This window comes from Moesziomyces antarcticus (genome assembly GCF_000747765.1).
Source record: "Moesziomyces antarcticus DNA, scaffold: scaffold_v10007, strain JCM 10317, whole genome shotgun sequence".
Classification (NCBI taxonomy): Eukaryota; Fungi; Basidiomycota; class Ustilaginomycetes; order Ustilaginales; family Ustilaginaceae; genus Moesziomyces; species Moesziomyces antarcticus.
Window position 1 is genome coordinate 236,485 of NW_014639003.1, and position 20,683 is coordinate 257,167.

At 59.9% G+C, this 20,683-nt stretch overlaps 9 protein-coding genes across 9 annotated transcripts; 4 read left to right on the forward strand and 5 right to left on the reverse strand.

Moving 5' to 3' along the window:
- Positions 1-347: 347 nt before the first annotated feature.
- PAN0_007d3183 (isy1-like splicing factor) lies at positions 348-1,325 on the reverse strand (the record flags this gene model as incomplete). Its single annotated transcript, XM_014801268.1, has 1 exon — positions 348-1,325. The coding sequence occupies one exon, from the start codon at positions 1,323-1,325 to the stop codon at positions 348-350; it is 978 nt and encodes a 325-aa protein (XP_014656754.1).
- A 523-nt stretch (positions 1,326-1,848) lies between these two features.
- Positions 1,849-4,212, reverse strand: PAN0_007d3184 (vacuolar import and degradation protein; the record flags this gene model as incomplete). Its single annotated transcript, XM_014801269.1, has 1 exon — positions 1,849-4,212. The coding sequence occupies one exon, from the start codon at positions 4,210-4,212 to the stop codon at positions 1,849-1,851; it is 2,364 nt and encodes a 787-aa protein (XP_014656755.1).
- A 670-nt stretch (positions 4,213-4,882) lies between these two features.
- On the forward strand, positions 4,883-6,628 carry PAN0_007c3185 (translation initiation factor eIF-3 subunit 7; the record flags this gene model as incomplete). The annotated part of the gene is made up of 1 exon (XM_014801270.1): positions 4,883-6,628. One exon carries the CDS (start codon positions 4,883-4,885, stop codon positions 6,626-6,628), a length of 1,746 nt encoding a protein of 581 aa, XP_014656756.1.
- Positions 6,629-6,777: 149 nt separating this feature from the next.
- On the reverse strand, positions 6,778-8,889 carry PAN0_007d3186 (kinase-like protein; the record flags this gene model as incomplete). Its single annotated transcript, XM_014801271.1, has 1 exon — positions 6,778-8,889. The coding sequence occupies one exon, from the start codon at positions 8,887-8,889 to the stop codon at positions 6,778-6,780; it is 2,112 nt and encodes a 703-aa protein (XP_014656757.1).
- Positions 8,890-9,420: 531 nt separating this feature from the next.
- Positions 9,421-10,190, forward strand: PAN0_007c3187 (uncharacterized protein; the record flags this gene model as incomplete). The annotated part of the gene is made up of 3 exons (XM_014801272.1): positions 9,421-9,453; positions 9,519-9,628; positions 9,704-10,190. The coding sequence occupies 3 exons, from the start codon at positions 9,421-9,423 to the stop codon at positions 10,188-10,190; spliced, it is 630 nt and encodes a 209-aa protein (XP_014656758.1).
- A 625-nt stretch (positions 10,191-10,815) lies between these two features.
- PAN0_007d3188 (40S ribosomal protein S12) lies at positions 10,816-11,253 on the reverse strand (the record flags this gene model as incomplete). The annotated part of the gene is made up of 1 exon (XM_014801273.1): positions 10,816-11,253. One exon carries the CDS (start codon positions 11,251-11,253, stop codon positions 10,816-10,818), a length of 438 nt encoding a protein of 145 aa, XP_014656759.1.
- Positions 11,254-11,644: 391 nt separating this feature from the next.
- Positions 11,645-15,120, forward strand: PAN0_007c3189 (40S ribosomal protein S11; the record flags this gene model as incomplete). Its single annotated transcript, XM_014801274.1, has 6 exons — positions 11,645-11,811; positions 11,864-12,252; positions 12,684-12,737; positions 13,099-13,401; positions 14,043-14,566; positions 14,644-15,120. 6 exons carry the CDS (start codon positions 11,645-11,647, stop codon positions 15,118-15,120), a joined length of 1,914 nt encoding a protein of 637 aa, XP_014656760.1.
- Positions 15,121-15,404: 284 nt separating this feature from the next.
- Positions 15,405-17,314, reverse strand: PAN0_007d3190 (serine/threonine specific protein phosphatase; the record flags this gene model as incomplete). The annotated part of the gene is made up of 3 exons (XM_014801275.1): positions 15,405-16,382; positions 16,465-16,757; positions 17,224-17,314. 3 exons carry the CDS (start codon positions 17,312-17,314, stop codon positions 15,405-15,407), a joined length of 1,362 nt encoding a protein of 453 aa, XP_014656761.1.
- Positions 17,315-17,883: 569 nt separating this feature from the next.
- Positions 17,884-20,642, forward strand: PAN0_007c3191 (d-lactate dehydrogenase; the record flags this gene model as incomplete). The annotated part of the gene is made up of 2 exons (XM_014801276.1): positions 17,884-19,527; positions 19,725-20,642. 2 exons carry the CDS (start codon positions 17,884-17,886, stop codon positions 20,640-20,642), a joined length of 2,562 nt encoding a protein of 853 aa, XP_014656762.1.
- Positions 20,643-20,683: the final 41 nt, after the last annotated feature.

Consider the following 20,683-nt stretch of genomic DNA (forward strand, 5'->3'; position numbering starts at 1 on the left):
GATCCTTCTATCCTTGAAGCCCAAAAAATCGGACTCTCGAGTCCATCTCTTCGACCCCGTCTTGCCGGTGTGTATACGGCGGCCGAGGATTCCTCCACCCTAAACCCACACCCATTACCACACATGCATCAATGCAGAATCTGTACTTTTTCGACATCCCACTCTGGCTGTGACGCGTGATATGAGCATGCTCTGGCGACTAGTCCAGCGGACGGTGATTCAATGCGACGAAGTTCCGGCTCGAATGGGATTCGGCGCCGAGGAACGGTTGCACATGGTACGAGCCAAGCGATGCAAGCGTGCATTGAGATAAGCGGTACAATTACAATGGGGGTGCAAGTCGACAACTATGAGGAGCCAATGTACTCCTGACGCAGCTGGCGCTTTTTGGCGTTAAGGATCATCCTTTCCACGGCGGTGCGGTCGGGCAGTGTGGGATGCGCAAGGTCTTCGGGTGCAAAGATGCTATATGCCACTTGTGGCGAAGCGGATGTAGCCGGTAGGGGTGTTCCGTCTGAACCCTTTTGACGCTTGGCTGCCGATGCCGAATCAGCCTCGACGCTCGTCGAATCGTCTTGGGACGTGGCTGGGTGGAAGCCCGATGCGAGGGCGTGCATTTCTTCCCTGAAAGGTCGTGGTGTCGGTCGTGGGATGGCAGGCACTTCAATCCCACCATTCGACCGCTCGATGTCGCTGTCCATCTGCTCATCGTCGCGTCGATCTTGCTGCAGACCTTGGATGATCTGCAAGTACCGCTGTGTCCATTCCTCCTCCTCCCTGCGCACCTCTTCTTCCAACAATCCAGTATCGTCTTCGTCTTCGTCTCCATAGTATGCGGGAGGGAGGTTGCGAAATCGTTGCCACTTGTCCGACTTCCAGCTCTGTTCCATCTCCTCCTGCTCCCTAGTTTTGGTGAACATCTCCTTGACACCGGGAAGATCCTTGGCACGTCCAAAGTACTTGTACCCCCTACCGCCGATTCCCGCATCGCCACCAAGCATGCTAGGAACCGCACGCATGTAGTTGGCACCACCGAGCGCGAGGATCTGCTTTTCCCAATGCACCTTTTCGCGCAGCAGCTTGTTGATCTCGTCGTTCAGATCGCGCACCTCGAAATCCGTGAGGCCAAAGTCTTGGATCTTGGCCACCTTGCGCGAGATCTCGCGGATCACTTCCCCCCGCCACTTCTCGCATTCTTTCAGCGACGTTACCGATGAGGCGAGACGCGGTCGTCGGGTGGTTTTGGGCGTGAGCCCCAGCGAGCTCGCTTGCGCTTCGCGGAAGCGGTAGAGCATCGACTGCGCTTTCTCCTGATTTCGCGCCATCGTTGCCAAGCTCCAATCGGCGAGTCACCGATACTGAGTGCAGAAAGGTGTCGGGGCGTGTGGCTGAGCACACAGAGTCGGGTGCGGAGACGGATGCACAGAGGAAAGAGCCGATGGTGTGCGAAGAAGGAGGACGATGTCAATTCTCGATCCGCACCTCAAATCCAATTTCCGTGTCCCGAACTGCGGGACGCGACCTCGCATACGCGCGGTGACAATCGACGTCCATGAACCTCAGAACCCCACCTCGAGCATTCTCGCCTGCCACACTCGCTGCGAACATCGACACTTGTCTCAAACCCCGCGAGGCTAAGCGGACCAGAGGAAAAAAAAAGGGGCAGAAGTGAGGCTGTTTTGGTCGGTTGTGGTATCATTATTGCTTTACATCCCTAGCGAAGGCCGCCAAAGGGGCCAGCATTAGTGCAGAACTACTTTACAGGAGGGGCGTCATCGACATGCATGACTGCCAAGCACAGCCGCACAAGGCGGTGGAAGAAGGACGGGGGTAAGAAGTCGAAAGCGGTCAACGACCGAAGCCGGCGGGTGCGAGTGACTTGCGCGTCGGCTTAAGTAGCTGGCTTCTCTTTGCCATCTGGACGTCGTGCTCGAACGCAACGACGATGGCCTGGTCCGAACCATAGGTGTGCTCGTCCTGGATGATCTCGCCACCGTAGCGCTTGAGCACATACGAGCCCAGTTCGCCGTTCCTGACCTTCTTGAATGCCCAGCTGACGACGTAGGGGCCTGTACTGGTCACGATCGAAGTCTCGGCGTTGGAGCCCGTGCCCGTGTTGAAGCGAGCAGGGGTGAAGGAGATCTCAGAGCCCATGAAGGCGACGTGCGATGGCTTGAGCGTCAGCCTCTTGGGTTGCGGCTTTGCGTCTGCGGGGAAGGAGCGGTCGAAGCCAAGCTGCCCCTGGAAACGACCCGAACCGATGAGGGTATCGATGAGCAAGAGGTAGGTCTTACACGTCGCGATGATGTAGCGTCCGTCCGTCGACACGTCGATGCCGATGATGGGGTCGCCAAGGGCAGGCAGCGCCGTCTTGGCGTTCTTGCCGATGGTGTCGAACAGACGGATGTCTCCCTTGTTGGAGGCGACTGCCAGGCGGCCCTTGTCGTCGGTGGCGGCGACGGAGAAGTCGTTCTTGGCGGCGTACTGCTTGAACTGCGAGTCGACGAGCTTGTTGCCGCCGAGACGCGGGTCGATGCGGAAGATGCCGTTGTGGCTGTGTCCGATCATGGTCTTTTCGCCCGTCATCTGCGCGTACTTGCTGGTGGGCACGACGTTGCTGACCTGCACGTCGTCGTGCACCTTCCACTCGTCGACGATCTTTCCGTATTCGAGGTCCATGTTGTAGAGCGCGTGCTTGTTGGACGGATCCATCATGACCATCTGCGCGTCCTGGTTGTGGAGCATCATCTTGAGTGGCTTGAAGCCCTTGCCGGATGGGGTGCCGACGTTGTTGATGGTGGTGTCGAACTCGAGCCTGTTGTCGTCGGTGTGGCGGAAGACGCCGATCTTGTCGCCGCGGGCGACGAAGGAGCGGTCGAACTTGTATCCGACGGCGAGCAACGAGTTGACGTCCTGCTTGCCGGCGAGCAGCGAAGTGTCTTCGGGCCAAGCTGCTTGGTCCGAGTCGGCACCGCCGCTCTGAAGCTCGGCGGCCACCTCCTCCTCGTCGTCCTCCTCGTCCTCGCGGGCGGTGCGGACGGACTCGTCGCCAGCTTCGCTCTCGCTAATGTCGTCGAGGTCCATGGGCTCGCCCTGCTCGTAGGCGGTCTCTGCGTAGGCGCGGTCGTCGCTCTTTGCCTTGCTCCAAGGTTCTTCGTTTTGGGTCTCGTAGAGGACCTGGCTGAAGCCCTTGTGGAAGTGGGCGTAGGCTTCCTTGTCCTCGAATCGGAGGAGCCAAGAGAAGCACTGTCGATCGTCTGTAAAGTAGTTCCATACGGCCGAGGTCTGTTCTGGCGAGAAGTTCATGTTCATGTCGCTCTCTACCTTTTGCGCGAGCCATGTCTTGTCTGCGCCCTGGATGGAGAGCCAGAAGAGGAAGCGACCAGCCTCTACGACCTTGATGTCGACCTTGCGCTCCTGGACGAGGAAGTACTGCGACTTGAGGTCGTAGAGGTAGAGGTCGGCCTTTGCGGAGAAGACGATCGAGTTCTCGTCGATCTGCGGACCGGCCGTGTCGGCAGCGGGCGCTACTGTTGGAGCGATTCCGGGAGCAGCCGGCTCTTGCTTGGGTGCGGATGCGGATGCGGATGCAGATGCAGATGCGGATGCAGATGCGCTGGCGTCCTTGGAGCCGATGCCTGCATCTTGTAGCTTCTTATCGAGCTGGTTCTTTTGTTCGCGTTTGAGCTTCTGATCGGCCTCATCCTTGTAGCGAAGCTTGTCGAGGTCTTCTTCGGATGCGCGCTCGTGGCTTGTGCGGAAGGCATGTTCGTAGACGCACTGGAGGTAGGTGATTTCGAAGATGGTGATGGTGACCTCGTTGACCTGCTTGTTGTCGATGACGAATTCGAGCAGGTCGTCCTGGTCGCCGTCAAAGTCGCGCCATACCAAGGTGCGCTCCTTGCCGCGGGTGGAGAGGCGGAAGTCGAGCGCGTGGTCGATTAAGAAGGCGCGCTCGTCCTCCAAGTCGTCCTCCTCCTGGTCGACAAGCTCGGGCTGGGAATCCTGGAACGCCTTTGTGACGACGAGCTGATAGTGGAACTCGGAGGTGGTTCTGCGGATGGCGAGTACGGCGTCCTCGTAGATGCATTCGCGGGAACCTTGAGGGCCGTTGGGACGGACGAGGTAGAGTGCGCCGGCGGGGATCTGGATGAGCTCCTGGTTGTTGGAGTCGCCCCAGATCTTGCCAAACAAGCTCTTGAGCATGAACATGCTGGATAGTGGCAATCGGTGTCCCGAGGTGATGGTGGCCGTGGGGGAAGAAGCGGATGGCCACCGAGCGGACGCCAACTTTCTTTTTTTTGGGGTGGGCGAGGGTGGAGCTGTGGAGATTGCGAGTGAGAGAGTGAGTGTTGGGTGGGATTTCCGGGCGGATGGCCAGTGTTGTTGGTCTGGCGGGTATGACGTGCAGGCGTGGGTCGCGTGTGGCAAAGCTGAGAGGACCCTGCTCTGCTCGCGCTGCTGCTGCTGCTCAGCCGTTGAAGCTGAAAAATCCACCAACTCAGCCAACACGATATCTCCAATCTAACAAACGCAACTTCGGCGCGTGCGGCCATCACGTGGAATCTTCGCACTTGCCATCTCACTCTAACAAAGGGGAGCCAGGCGGCGGCTGAGCGGCGGCTGAGAGCAGGAAGAAGAAAAAAACTTGCCAGAGGGCGAGGCAGCGCGGGGCGAGTCGTTGCAGAGACCCACCGACCGCGCCTCGTTGGCAGAGGGCCGCCGCCTGCGAGAAGAACGAAGGCTGCGCTGCACTGGCGCGCGTGCGTTGCAAAGGACTGTCTGTCCACAGAGACCGACTGCAGCTCGCCTTCCTCTCCATCATCTTTGACTTTTTTGATCATCGAGCACCCATCGGTAGCCTCGACAGAAAAAGGACAACATGGCCAGCTTCAAGCTTCCGCAGCTCCAGCCGGACAACGACCTCTGGGGTCCTGCCTCGGGCTCCAACGCGCTCCCTTCGGAGCTCAAGGACATCCCCTTCGCCCCTTACGCAAAGAACGACAAGGTCGGCCGCATCGCCGACTGGAACAACGCCTCCGGTGCTTCCAACGATGCCGCCAACGCTCGCGGCGGTCGCCAGGGCCGTGCGCGAGACGTCCAGCAGAACTTCGGCACCTCGGCTGCCTCGTCCGCCTTCGCCTACTTCCACGGCGATGACGAGGCCTCCTTCTCGGTCGTCGACAACACCCGCACCGCTGCTTCGCGTCGCGGCGGTCTGGGCCAGATGAGCCAGCGTGGTGGCCGTGGTGGTCGCGGCGGTGCTGGTGCCGCAGGTGGCCGTGGCGCCTCCAAGTTCGGCGCAGCGGCCGGTCGCGGTGGTGGAGCTCGTGGTGGACGTGGCGGCGCGCGTGGCGGCCGTGGTGGCGGAAGGTTCGGCTGGAAGGAGTGGGACAAGCCGCAGCGCATCCGCGAGGCTTCCGTCGCCGTCGGGCAGGACTGGGAGCAAGTGGAGGAGATCGACTTTGTGCGTCTGGGCAAGCTGCGTCTCGACGTGGACGAGCCCGAGGAGATCTCGTCGTACGGTACGCTGTACGAGTACGACCGAGCCTACGACCGCGTCACCGTCAAGACCTCGCACGCGCTCTCGTCGCTCGACCGCGTGCGCTACAACCCTACCACTTCGGACGACCCCATCATCCACGACATTGCCGCCAAGCACGACGCCAAGATCTACATGACCGACTCGATCCTCGCGCTGCTCATGTGCGCCACCCGCTCCGTCTACTCGTGGGACATCATCATCACCAAGACCGCCGACGGCAAGGTCTTCTTCGACAAGCGCGACGGCGGTCCGTTCGACTTCCTCACCGTCAACGAGAACGCCGCCGACCCGCCGAGCGAGGCGCCCGAGGGCAAGGAGAACGAGGCGGCCGCCAAGGCCAATGCGCTCAACACGCCCAGCGCACTCAGCCTCGAGGCGACGTACATCAACCAGAACTTTGCGTTCCAGATCGTCAACGAGAAGAACGCCTACAAGCTCGAGAACGACAACCCCTTTTACTCTTCCGACGAGACCGATCCGGCGGCTTCGTGCGCATACCGCTACCGCAAGTTCAACCTGTCGTCCGAAGAGGCGGATCCGGTGGAGCTGGTGGTGCGTACCGAGGTGGACGCCTACACGCTCGGAGCCAACAAGGACAAGCAGCTCATCACGATCAAGTCGCTCAACGAGTTTGACTCGCGCGCCCAGGGTGCGGGTGGTGCGCCCGAGTGGCGTTCCAAGCTGGACACGCAGCGCGGTGCGGTGGTGGCGACCGAGATGAAGAACAACTCGTTCAAGCTCGCGCGCTTTGCGGTGCAGTCGCTGCTCGCCGGTGCGGACAGCATGAAGATGGGCTACATCTCGCGCGCCAACCCCAAGGACGCCTCGCGTCACACCATCCTGGGCACTTCGTGGCTCAAGCCGCGCGAGCTCGCGGGTCAGATGGCCGTCAACCTCGGCAACGGCTGGGGTATCGTGCGTACCATCGCCGATCTTGCTCGCAAGGCCGACGAGGGCAAGTACGTGCTGCTCAAGGACCCCAACAAGCAGACCATCAGGATGTACCGCGTCCCCGCCTCCTTTGGCGAGGACAACGACGACATCCCCGAGGAGGACGAGACCGAGGCCCAGAACAACGCCTAAGCTTCCCCACCCCCTCCTCCTCACTCTTGTATAGCCTTGCCTTGCGACATCCACTCAAAATGACATCTATGTCCATTCACCTTCGCCGACACACTCATGAGAATGCAATGTGTGAAAATTCGCGCAATTTTCCAACCGTGATGGCTTCCTTACAAAGGCTGAGGCGCTGGTGAGATGGTGGCGGTTGCATCGTGCTGCTGTTGCTGCTGTTGTGGGGTATTGGGTGCATCCGTGGGCTCTGCTGAATTCCCACGCCTGCTGTGCAACTGTACAACCTGTTCTCTGCTAGCATACTCGTCGTCCTCGGTCTCGCCGAGCTCATTCTCCTCGGCCATATCCTGACCTGCACCCACCACCTCGTCGCCGCCCTGGTAGTAGTCTGCAAAATCCTGTTCCTGCTGCATCACCTCTTCCTCCATGGGATCGATCCTCAAGAACGGATGCTCTAGAAGCTCGCCGGCGGTTTTGCGACTGGTACAGTTGAGATGCAGACACGACTTGACCAGATCCAACGCATCCAACAGATCCTGCCTATACTGCTCCGGATTCGGATGGCTGTCCGCATGCGCCAGTTGCGGGTTGAGGCCAAAGATAAAGTCGGTGAGCGTGCGCGTGTGCTGGATGGTGGGCACGTTGCTCACAAACGTGCGGTTGTGCAGCATCGCACACGTCTCCATGCGCGCCTTGCCAAAGATCGCCGCGATCTCGAGCAGCGCTTCCACATCGTCGTTCGAGTTGAACACGGGGAAGCGTCGGATGAGCAGCGTGAGCAGGATCACGCCCGCCGACCAAATGTCAATGGCCACCGTCTGGTCCTGACACTTGAACAGCACTTCGGGCGCGCGGAAGCCCCTCGTACCCGCTCGATTCGCACGCACGGGTTGACGTGCATCGTTGAGCAGGTAGCCCACCCGCTCCGGAGGCGGGTCCATGGCCGAGATGCCAGAACGCGAAGGACCCCCCACACTGTCTGCGCTGGTGGACGCTGCAGGCCCGCTGTGGTGACTGCCCGAGATCAAGCCTTCGGTGGTCGGGACACGACCGGCAAGAGGCTTACCAGGCTCGAAATAGATCGAGTCGACAGCGCGATTGATCTCTTTGGTTCCGTGCGGGTGGCGTGGTGTGGGGCAGGTGTGGTGACACTTGCCGCGCCATTCGGTGGGCTCGAAGCGTTCGGCCAGACCAAAGTCGCAGAGCGTGCCGTGACCGGTGGAGGGATCGTAGAGAAAGTTGGCGGGCTTGATGTCGCGGTGCATGATGCCGGCGTCGTGTACGCTGTGCAAGGCGGAGAAGAGACAACGGAAGTAGTACTTGAAGTCGCCGAGGGGCATCTCCTTATAGTAGTCGCGGAAGTCGCGGTGGCGCGAGTAGGGCATGACGGCGACGATCTGGTCTTCGGAACGGAAGGCGGTGATGAGGTAGGAGACGTACTCTGCGGGACGCAGATCCTCCATGATGGAGAGCTCGTTGAAGATGCGCTGTGGACTCGAAGTGACGTAGATCTTTTTGAGGGCGACGTGGCAGACGCCCTTGCGGAAGGGATCGAGCGGTCCGCGGGTGACCCACTCGTCGTTGTCGAACGAGAAATGCTGCACGTCGATGGCCTTGTAGACGGATGAGAAGGTGCCCTCGCCGAGTCGGTCGACGATCTTGTAGTAGTCGCTAAGGCCGTCGATGGCGGACTCGAGTTCTTCGATCTCGTCGTGGAGCTTGAGCATTTCGATGTAGCGCGCATCCTCGCTCGATGTGGTCATGGACGTTTCTGGAACTTCTTCTTCTTCTTCTTCTTCTTCTTCTTCTTCGGCAAGCTCATCCACATCGTCGGCAGTGCTGTGAGCTCGGGCGTCGGTGGCAAGCAAAGATGCTGGCTGAGGTTGCGGTGCGAGCGTCGGTGCGTGTTGATGCGCGTCGGCTGGCAGATGGCGTGGCTTCGAGGGGGTGAGGTGGTTGTATGCTGCTGGTGGCCTTTGACCTGGGTCCATTGCGTGTTCGCGCCTTGACCCCGGGCTGATCATTGTTGTTGTAGTGCTGCGCTGCTGCTTGCGATCGTGATCGTGGACAGGAGTACGAGGTGCTTCTGCTTGCTCGAGCTTCTGGGAAGGGTGAGGAGATGAGCGATCGGAGGTGGCGGGCACGGAGACCGATTGGACCTGAACGGCTTCGTCAGCGGCGGGAGCGTAGGACACGGGCAGAGGCGCTGGCTCCTGCGAGTGCGCTGGTGCCGGAGCGGTTGCGAGATCTTCTCGTGAGTTGCCGACCATCTTGGCAGAGGAGCGAGCGAGCGAGCGCGCTCGTCAAGGCGCAGCAGAGGTGGGCAGGTCCGCGCAAGCCTGAATGCTGTGTCGATGCGTGGCAGGGCAAATGCGCTCTACCCAGACGCGCTCAGCTGCACTGCGACATTGGCCAATGCACGCCCAGCGTATGCGTGTGCTTTGTGTGGCTGCAAGCTTGTGGGCTCGATGCAAGTGATTGTTGTGCTTGTATGCGGTGCGTCGGGAGTGCCGTCGTGGCTTCTGGTCAAAGGGCTGGGCTAGGGTCCGCACGCCAACTGTATCTTTTTGGCCGTTGCCAGTCAGACCAACACTTTGCGAAGGCACAGCGCAGCTTAAGGCGTGCGAGAAAAAGAGCAACACGAGAGCAGCGTCGAGCCGCCTTTCGCGTTGAGCCCACGCGTAATTCGGCTCACCCGCCTCCACTTTTGGCTCGGATTGGCGGTTCTTCCGTGCGCCTCCTCCTCACCTCCTTCCACTCCAACACCAGCATCACGGCCGGCGCAACGCTTCTCCATCACCATGGCTCAACGGCCTCCATCACCAGGCGATGAGGTGCGTACCTTTGCCATCCTCGGCTCTGATGTTCACCCGGGTACTAACGATGCACCCTGCTACAGGCCACGCCTTTCCTCCTCCGAGTCTGTGTCAAGCAAGCTCCCTTCCGTCCGCTGGACGACTTTCATTCTTCCAACCGCGCATCCCGCGACGAGTTCAAGCTGCACGTATGGTGAGTGCCGCATCTTCCTCCTCCCATAGTGTGTCTGGTGCACACGTCACTGACACTTCGTCCTTTCACCCGCAGGAAGACCAACACGCTCAGAGAGGTGGCTCAGATGCTCTACGATGCCGATCCGTCCATATCATCGCCTCTGGCTCTGCACGCGTTCCGACGCATCTCCTGGAACGACCGATCGCGAACGTACGAGGCCGCATCCATCGGTGTCGGTGTGACCCGCGTCCCTTTCACCAGCATCTCGTCCCTCCTCTCTGACATTACGGACAAAGACCCTGGCAACGGCACCACCGCAACGTCGGAAGAAACGGCAGATTCGACCAGGGAAGCTGATCCTACTTCGCCAGCAGCGCTGCTTGGTTGGCACACGCTCTCCGATGAGATCGACGATACAGCCGCCGCAATCACGTTGGCACAGCTGGATCTAGCCGACGGCGACTTGATCGACTGCGTCGTCAAACCCGACCCCTCTCTCGCTCTGGCGCCCAAGCAGTCCAGACCTACAGACCGCAATCGACGGGTCTCGACAGACCGCTATCGTCCCTACCGACACTAGCTCCCACCTACGCGCAGTAGCGGCTCTTGTATTTGTACCCACGTCACGCATAATTCACTGCTTCTCGCTTCAGCCACGCATCACACAACATCGCACAACCGTCGTCGAGCGAAAATGTAGGGGTTGTGGCGGCCAATGACGGCCTAATTTTGGATTGAAAGCAAGAGAGCTCGAAGCGTAATCGACGAGATACTGCAGCAGCGCAAGCGTCAGGGCAAGGAAGCGAGGTAGAAAGTGTCAGTCAGAGCTGCTCGTTGTATCGCAACACGAATACGCAACCGCCTTCCCCCCGACCTGGATGATCATCAACCTGCGCTTGCTCGACGCTCGATGTCAGACGTGTATAATGATTCCGGATAGGGTGTTTTCTTCGCCGTACCCATCCGCAAAATGGAAGGGCACATCCGTTGAGGGAGTCCTGTGGTTCATCACTGTACGAGCAAAGAGCGGGCCATCCGACTATCCCTCCTTCCTCTCTCCAGCCAACGCGTCGATACTGCGTATCCGCAAATCCCTCCTCTCCCCGATCGACTGCAATCAATACTAACCTTCAGCCTGACAGATGCACGACTTTGGCCGGCCGACGTGTTTCAGGCGTCGGACCGAGGCCGAAGCTGACATGCGCTTAGCGGCTCTTGAAGTACTCGAGGAGCACGTTGAGGCCCTCGGACTCCTCACCGTAGTTCTTGACCACGACGCACGAGCAGCCGACCACCTTACGGGGGTTGCCCTCGCGGTCGATCTTGCAAAGACCGGCCCAGGTGCCAAGCGTCTTGGGGTCAGACACCTTGAGCAGGTCGATCTTGTGCTCGTTGCAAAGAGCCTCGATGAGCTTGAGGTACTCGGGCTCGTTGCACGTCTCGACGAGGACGCAAAGGTGGGCCTGGCGGCGGTCGAGCGCCTTGGCGCACTCGCGCAGACCACGGGCAAGACCGTCGTGGATGAGCGCCTTCTTCAGAACCTCCTGAAGAGCGTCCTCGATGGACATGGCGCCCTTGGCGGCGGGGGCGTCGGCGACCTCGACCTCCTGGACCTCCTGGGGAACCTCCTCGACGTCAGACATGGCTACGGTTGGATGGAAAAGAAAAGGGTGGCTTCTTCGAAAGGGATCGCTAAGGAAGGGTTGATGAGGCGATTCCTACTCAGCACGTCAGGTGAAGAATGGGAATACGAAGTTTGGTGGATGGGTGGTGGTAACGAAAGACTGTTTGCAGCTCGCCATCAATCGACAGGGCCGACACCGCGCGGCTGCCGACAGTCTCCGCTCGGCTTCCAAATTTCTTTGCCTGTCGCCGTTCGCTGCTGCAGGAGTCTCAATTTCTGGCCTCAGGCTCTCTCATGGGATCGGGCTTGGACACTGCTGACGGCCCACAGACGGGAAAGAGGAGCAGGATTCCCGATTCCGAATAAGTCGCCGATTTCAAGCCGGCGTAAGACCTCGGCCGAGCTCTGAGATGATCACGTGCGGTCACAATTTCAGTCGCGGCAGGCAGGAATTGTCGAAATTCTCTCTGGATGCAATCTCGACGGCCAAGCAGACCGGGCCCAGGGCGCCACAGGCAGCGAGCAGTGAACCGCGACTGATGCGACGCCGCCCCGTAACAGGCCAGCAGCTGGCACAGTGGGCCCTGAACTGGAATCACGAGAGCGTCGCTGCTGTGCCATTTGAGCAGCGTGGGTCCACTGAGGCTCAGCCAGCCAATCTGGAATTGGAATCTCGAACTCGTCGCGCTGCCAAGGCCCGAAGAAGCGTCGAGGCTCCAGCTCGAGTGTAGCGGCACAGCGCGGCACCACCTGTTTGCAGCAAGGCCGTCGGTCCCCGTTGTCACCACCATCGTTACCTCAAGACCTCTCGATCCCTTCTCCACCCTTCATCACCCAACACATTCGCCCATCATGTCGAACGTTGAGCTCGGTGTCCAGACCGAAAAGGCTTTCCAGAAGCAGTCCATCTTCCAGAACTCCAAGGCCGCCCGTAAGACCACCCGCGACCGCCGATGGTACAAGGATGTCGGTCTTGGCTTCAAGACCCCCCGTGCCGCCATTGACGGTACCTACATTGGTAAGCATCCGACACTCGCCATCGCCAGCCATCCGCCATCTACGCAGCACATCACCTTTTCAGCCAGCCCATCCACGCTGCAGCAGCACGTTGCGACATTCAGCATGGACATCGGCACAGCATTCGTCCGCCAGAAGATATAGCAGCAGGAAAGCAGGACGTAGGAGACAAAGATCAGGAAAGATAGACAGGAGTGCAGAGGCGATGTCGATATAGTCGACGCCAGCGAGGAGAGGGTGTAGCACCCAGGAAGCCAACGCCAACTTCTGGCTAGTACAGGTGATCACCATGCCTTGCGCACGCAGATGCTCTCGACGGAGGAGAAGAAAAGTGGCGGATCCCTGGAATGCCGTCTTGTGCGAGTTCATCGGGCCAGAGTTGCGGACCGCAGGAGATACGGATAACACATGGCAGTGCACTCTGCATTACAGCATTCGACTTGCTCCAGCACAATGATCTGGCAGACCCACGTCGGACTGGCTGGAGTATGTTGCATGCGACATGTGCGAGATCGTCCGACGGACAAGAATGTTTGGATGATCTGTCCCGCCACGAGTACTTCGCAGAGGCAGCTAGTTAGATCGCTGCGGTGTCCATAACGCTTGCATCTTCGACCGCTCGGACGACCTGGACCATCCCAACAACTGTCGAAGCTGTGATGTTTTGCCCGCATACTCGCCGTGTCCGACTGCCAGCACAATCGAAACCTCCGGCATCGGCAAGCATTTTCGATGCGTAGATGGCTGGCTGTAGATGGCTCCCAGCACCTCGTTTTGCGCCTTTCGTTCAGATTGCTGACCTTGTCGTACTCACTTTGTCCCTCGTTGCGATTGGGCGCACTCACAGACAAGAAGTGCCCCTGGACTGGTCTCGTCTCGATCCGTGGCCGTATCCTGACCGGCAAGGTTGTCTCGACCAAGATGACCCGCACGATCATCATCCGCCGAGAGTACCTTCACTTTGTCCCCAAGTACTCGCGTTACGAGAAGCGCCACAAGAACGTTGCCGCCCACGTTTCGCCCGCCTTCCGTGTCCAGGTCGGCGACACCGTCACCGTCGGCCAGTGCCGCCCCCTCTCCAAGACTGTTCGTTTCAACGTCCTCAAGGTGTCCAAGAACAAGTCCGCCGAGAAGGCCGCCAAGCAGTTCGGTCGCTTCTAAGCACATCCGTCGTTCCTTCTTCGTAAAGACCACGATCGTCCCCATGGCTCCATCACCAATGTAAGGGGTGGTTGCTTAAGGGGCGGTTGATGTCTGCTCATCCCACCCCCAAAAATCCGGGGTCTTGATGCAGGAGGGCGAGAGCCTGCCCAAGACCTTCTTGTACACTTAAACGTGCATTCCACAATCGCATCTTTCATTCGTCTCTCCCGCCATCTATCTCCTCTCCCTCCATGTATTTTCCCGTCGCTCGCTCCTTGATATGAGTGGGCGGCGATCATAAACTCGTCGCATTGAATTCGATGCATATGCTCTCGAAGAGGATGCTTGCAGATGAGCTCGTGCCTTTGACGGCTCGGTCGACAGCAGTATCAGCAAACACGGCGAGCAACATTACTAAATGTGCGGCCGGCCAAGCTAACAGTTTGGAAGGGTCGCAAAAATCGATCACGGTGGCCGTGGGCAGCAGGGCGGCCCGATGGAGGAAACTCCAGCGTGTCGTGCGAAGGTGAGGCCGAGCCAGCGGACGAGAGAGACCGATTTGGAAGCTCGACGCGCACAGACGCCGATGCGAGCCAGACTGGACAGTCGCTGGGCGGTGTTGGTGCGAACTGAGACGTGCGCGTGCAGCAACGTTCGTCGATCCACCATCACGCACCTTCGATATCGCCAAACTGCTCCTCCTGCGACCTCGACCCGTGCAATCATCTCTGATCCATCCTTCGTCACCGCAGCCAACCACACCTCGATCACAACCTACCGACATGGCGTTCGACTTTGGCGAGTCCAAGCCCTCGGACCCTACTGCCGACTTCCTGGCGCGCGAGCGCGAGGCTGCCGGTGTGCTTTCCGGCGATGCAGACCTGTTTGGCTCCTCGGGTGCTGCTGGAGGTGCCGGATCTGCCGACGACTTTGAGCGATCCGCATCTGCCTTCCCTGCGCTCGACGACGATGGCCTTCCCGCACCCACATCTTCCAACGCTGCGCCTTCCGGCGGCTTTGGCTTTGACGACATCGACGACCGACCCGAGCCGACGTCGACAACTTCGGCCAAGCCCGTCGACGATGAGGTGGGCAAGTTCGAACAGAACTTCCCCGAACTTGACGACGGCGCAGCAACCAACACCAACGGCGCCAGCTACCACGACGATACCGTGAGTCGCTTCCACCAGCCCTCGCTCTTGGCCAGATGGAGGAAGAATTGTACTGACAGTAATGCTTTATGCTTCAGGATGACTTGATGAGTGCGCCTGCGCCAGCTGCATCGCGATCGGCGGCACCTGCACAGCCCAGCTACTCGTACAGCTACGAGGAGCCCGCTGAGGAGGCTGAGCCGGTGCGATTGTGGCGCGAGTCGCAGAAGGATGCGATCGCCAAGCGCGATGCCGAGGGCGAACGCAAGAAGGCGGAAGCCATCTCTCAGGCCGAGCAGGACATCGACAAGTTCTACGCCGAATACAACGCCAAGAAGGAGAAGAACATTGCGGCCAACAAGGAGGCCGAGGCCAAGTTGAACGAGCAGCGCACGCGCGAGCTCGCCGAAGGTACCACCTGGAACCGCGTCACCAAGCTGCTCGAGCTGCAGAACAGCCAGTCCAAGACCATCGCCCGCTCCGGTCCCGGCAGCTCCGATCTGACGCGCATGAAGGAGCTCTACCTCAGCCTCAGGAGAGAAGGCGAAACCGCGCCCGGCGCCGCCGGCTACTAAAGGGCGTCGTTCGAGAGCTCTTGTGGCGTGCCGAGCTCGCACTGCGCTCTTGTAGATTAAGCTCGCCTTTCCGATTTGAACAAGCGTGCTCTGGTTTTGTGTTGACGACTCAACTCACTCTGTGGCAGCGCAAGGGTCACAGCTGTGCGCGAAGGATACAACGCAGGCGAGATGGATTGCGCGCGCGCGGACATGGGCGAGAGACTCTTTACAAGTACAACAGAGACGAATGCATAGCTAGTCCAGCGATCCCGTTCCGAGACAGCCAGACTTAGGCGGAAGTGTTAGAGAAAGTATTCGGGAGCGGGACGTTTTGCGGGAACGCCATGCGCCTCTTGCGCGGCGGCATCAAAGGTCTCGTACTTCTGATTGAGGGCGTCGTCGAGCTTCAGGATGGAGGCGACGTTACCGCATCGATAACAGTAGTTGGGTGCCGACCATACCGTGACGATGGTCTGGTCAAACATGAGTTTGTATCCCTCGAGCACGAGTTGATGGGCGCGCGCGATGAGGTCAAGATCGTTGGTATGCGCAAATTGCTGCACCACGTCTCCTCCGAACAAATACCCCGCTCCACGCGGACTCATGCCCCACCCCGTAATGTCGTCTGGGTCGGACCAGAGCAGATCGCACATGGCGCCGTCGTGAGGCACCTCCTGCTTGCGGTCGATGTTGCGGATCTGATCGAGCGTCGAGATGCTCGGTGACAAGCCGCCGTGCACGCAAAACACACGTCCATCCACCACGGCCCCGAGCGCCAGGTAGTCAAACACCTCGCAGCAGTAGCGCCATACATTGACGCTGCCGTACTTGCGCACGCACTCGTCGTAGAAGCCGTACACCTGCGTGATCTGGCGCGACTCGTGGTTGCCGCGTATCAACGTGATGCGGTCCGGATAGCGCACCTTGAACGCAAGCAGCAGCAAGAATGTCTCCACCGAGTAGAAGCCACGGTCGACGAAGTCGCCCAAGAAGAGGTAATTGGTCTCGGGACACATGCCGCCGTGCTTGAAGAGCTCCATGAGGTCGAAGAACTGGCCGTGAATGTCGCCGCAGATGGTGACGGGCGCATCGACATGCTGCACATTACCCTCTTCGATCAGGATCTCGCGCGCCTTGAGGCAGAGCTCCTTCACCTGCGTCTCGGAGAGCGGCTGGCATTTCTTGAGCTGCTCGATCTGCAGATCCAGATCGCTGCCCATGGTTCTGTGGAGAAGGACGGCAGAGGCGGATGGTCGCCTCGCTGTCCAGTGTCGATCAGCCTAGCAGACCAGGGGCTGAGTGGAGCAGGGTCTGCTTGGCCAAGATTCGGTGACGGCTGCGCGTCCGTAGAGTCGCCCGCACGAGCCGGGGAGGGAGGGGGTCGGTAAGAGCGTAGAGGCGGCTCGATGCTGAATGTCCGTGGGCGTAAGACGGCAGTGGATGCGAGCTCAGCGCGTGCGGTGGGAGGCTGACAGATGCTCGGGTGTTGCCGATGCGGGAGCAGGAGCGAATGCGGGATGCCGATGCTTTTTGGATGCCGACGCGATGCAACGATGCGGAGCCGGTAACGATGCGGTGGGAGGCGGGCCTGTGTTGTATGTCTGCGGTAGGAGCAGGAGCGAAGATGCCGATGTCGGTGACGGAAGCGTCCGAGCCTAGAGACGTTCAGGATGTGCCCAGTGTGGTAGGATGATGGATGTCGGGACGGTAATCGAGGGCGAAGCGGGGTCGTCTGAGCCGTCGCCGCTGTCGGTCGCGAGAGTGGAGTCGAGGCTGCGTCGGGAGCTGCACGTCGAGTTGAGAGCCAGCTGCCGCGACGTCGTGTCGAGATGCGGCAGTGGCGACTCCAACTCAAACCCGGCAGCAGCGCCAGTCTGTCAACTTTCGAATTTCTCAAGATTTTTTTTATCGAATTCTCCACACACTCTCTCCCACGACTCGACTCGAGCTGGACCCTCGCCGCCGCTCAGGCATAGCTCATCTAGGCCTCACCACGGCTGAATTATTCGACGATCCGCTGCTTCGGGAGCAGGCTGGTTGTGAAGGCCGCATGGTGAGCGGAAGCAGGCGGCGGTTGATGCAGACGGTGGGCGTGAAGCATGGGGAGGTGGTTCGTCAAACCTGCTCGGAGCCTTGCCGATGCGGCGAGACTGCTTCGAGCAGGCGCGAAAGGCACCATCTCATTCCGGCTGTCTGCGCCGTGGGTGTGCATATGAAGCAGCAGCATCGGCTCCTACAGTGCGATATCGTAGCTCGGCTGCTGGACAGAGTGAGGCAGCCAAGGGAACAAGGTGCAAAAGGTCCCACGCTTTCCGCATCGGACGCTTCGGAGACGCCGACTGGGGCTTGCTCCCATGGCTGTGGATGCGGAGGCATCCGTTGGCAGGGCTCAGAACAACTGATTGTCTTCCACTGGACCCTTGAAAGAGAGCTTGGAGCGGCGCGGCGCGGCGCAAGACGGAGCCACGCCGTCCCCACCTGGCGACTCGTTCGGCTGATTTCCGAAGTCCACCTTGCCACGCTGCGGGCGAGTCTCGGGGAATTTGGACGCAGCTCTCCGCTCGCTGCCCAAGGCGGCCTTCGGGATGACTCCGAAGAGAGCGCGTCTGCGGAAATTCTTGCTAATCAGACAAGGCCCCTCAAAAGGCCGACGCTCCTACGCTTTTACCTCCTTCCCATCACCCTTCGTCACCTTCATCACTCTCGGCTTCTCGGAAGCAATCATTCACAATGCACATCGCCAGGCAAAGGACACACGCCACCGCGCGTAGCGTCGCCAGGATGCTCCAGCCAGCCTCGCGCCCCGCTGCACCCCGAATCATCGGCACCTCCGCTGCCACCGCCACATACTCGACTCGAGCTTCGCCATCGCTAGTTCCTCGCGCTGCCCTTCGCGCCGCGCAGCCGCACCTCGCAGGACCTTCGCTTCGTCGCGGCCTTGCCACCGTGGCTCGCTCCGACGCTTTCGCCAACCTCACCTCGGCCGACGTCGAGGCGTTCGCAAAGATCCTGCCCTCTCCCTCCCAGATCCTCACCACCATCGCTCCCGAATCCGGTTCTGCTTCATACCAGCCAGTTGACCCGAGCGAGCTCGACACGTTCAACAATGACTGGATGAACAAATACCACGGAAGGTCGCAGCTCGTGCTCAAGCCAAAGACCACCAGCGAGGTCTCCGAGATCATGAAGTACTGCCATGCGAAGAACATCGCCGTCGTGCCGCAGGGAGGCAACACGGGCCTTGTCGGTGGCGGTGTACCTGTATTCGATGAGGTCGTCGTCCAGCTCGGCGGCCTCAACAAGATCCGCTCCTTCGACGAGGTGGCCGGCACGCTCGTATGCGACGCAGGCTGCATCCTCGAGAGCCTCGACAACCACATTGGCGAAAAGGGTTACATGATGCCGCTCGACCTCGGTGCCAAGGGCTCGTGTCACATCGGAGGCAACGTCGCCACCAACGCCGGCGGCCTGCGCTTCCTCCGATACGGCAGCTTGCACGGCACCGTGCTCGGCCTCGAGGTGGTGCTGCCGGACGGCACCGTCATGGACACGCTCTCGACGCTGCGCAAGGACAACACCGGCTTCGACCTCAAGCAGCTCTTCATCGGCTCCGAGGGCACCATCGGCCTCATCACCGGCGTCGCCATCGCCACTCCGCGCAGACCCTCGGCGGTCAACGTCGCCGTGTTTGCGCTCGACTCGTACGACGCGGTGCAGACCGTCTTTGGCCAGGTCAAGAAGCACTGCGGCGAGATCCTATCCGCGTTCGAGTTCTTCGACCAGACGTCGTTCGACGTGGTGCAGAAACACGCCACCGCCGGTGTGCGCGATCCGTTCGAGGCGAGGCACCCCTTCTACGTGCTCATCGAGACGAGCGGCTCCAACAAGGACCACGACGACGAGAAGCTGCAGTTGCTGCTTGAGCACCTCATGGAGGAGGGCATGATCCAGGACGGCGTGCTGGCCCAGGACGAGACACAGCTGCAGGGCCTGTGGGCGCTGCGAGAGAGCATCCCCGAGGCGGCGGGCAAGATGGGCAAGGTGTTCAAGTACGACCTCTCGATGCCCATCGACAAGATGTACGCGCTGGTGCAGGACATGCGCACGCGCTTCGACGAGCACGGTGTGCATGGCGAGGGCAACGACGTCGGCGCCGTCTGCGGCTACGGCCACATCGGCGACGGCAACCTCCACATCAACATCGTCGCCAAGTCGTACGACCCCAAGATCGAGAGCATCATCGAGCCGTACATCTACGAATGGACGTCCAACGTCAAGGGATCCGTCAGCGCCGAGCACGGCCTTGGTCTCATGAAGGCCACCAAGATCGGATATACAAAGACGCCCGAGAGCATCGAGTACATGAAGAAGATCAAGAACGTCTTTGATCCCAAGGGCATCCTCAACCCGTACAAGTACATCCAGGTGTAGATCCTCGCTTGCAACCAAACATTTTCTGCATGATCTTCCTTGTGTTGTTTGCGTGGATGGGGAGCGTTGGCGTGAGTGAAGGCCAAGTTGTGGTTGAGTGCATTCGGCAGGCTCGGAAGACGGGCGAGATAGGAATGCGATTTCTCCACTTGCGACCGGCGCGGAAATTTCCGCGCGGCGCTGAGCTTCAGAAGATTACGACATGCGCAGCCGCACACCGCCGCTACCATCACCTCCTCTTTACGCAACGACTGCGCCATCAGATCATCGGCAGAGCTGCTGCGCACTTTCGAAAGGATCAAGCTTGGTCCTACAAAACTTGCGGGATGTCCACGTGGGTTTCGCCGTCTATGTCGCGGTTCAACCGCTCGGGCACGTCTAGCCATTCGGAGCCCGATTCGTCGGAGCGGTCTGCATTCGCGCCCGAATACGAGCCCGTGCAACTCGGGTCGTCGTCGGTGCTGAAGCCACTCACGCCTCCGAGCGTATCGAATTTGACGCCGTCTACGTGTTTGGCGATCGGCGAGTTCAAGGAGCTGCTTCGGCAGTACCGTCAGCTGGATGATGGCATTACGACGCGGCTCAATCGCAGCTTTGCGCGCTCGCGAGCGCTGGGCCAGAGCTCTTCTCCCTCGCTCCTCTCCTCGTCTACAAACTCGGCCAGCTCGGTAGACCTTGGTACTAGCACGTATGCGACGCCGCAACCCGCAGCATGTGCGGCATTCTGGCGCGAACTTGTGGATGTGTGGATCGGACGCGAAGAAGTCGTTCGCTTCTGCATCAAGGTCGCCGACCAAACTTCCAATCCTAACCCCGCAGTCGGATCAACAGATCAAAGGTTGGATGCAGATTTCGTGCCAACAAGTAGCAAGCAGGACAGGTGGAGTAGGGCAGAGAATACAGCCGAGACGCTCAATAGACAGCTGCACAACGAGCTCAAGGTAGAAAGCATCATTCGCGCTCGCAGCCTCGACGCCTTCAAGTCAAGATGCAGGTTCTTCACACCATCCCCACCCGCGGGGCCCGAGGGTGACCGCGAACGTGCAATGTGGCTAGGCATTCCAACCCCAGCTGCCAGAGCAAGCCAGCAAGGAGCCCCACTTCCATGATCCACTCGCACAACCTCCCACACCACTCTCATTTTCCCAGC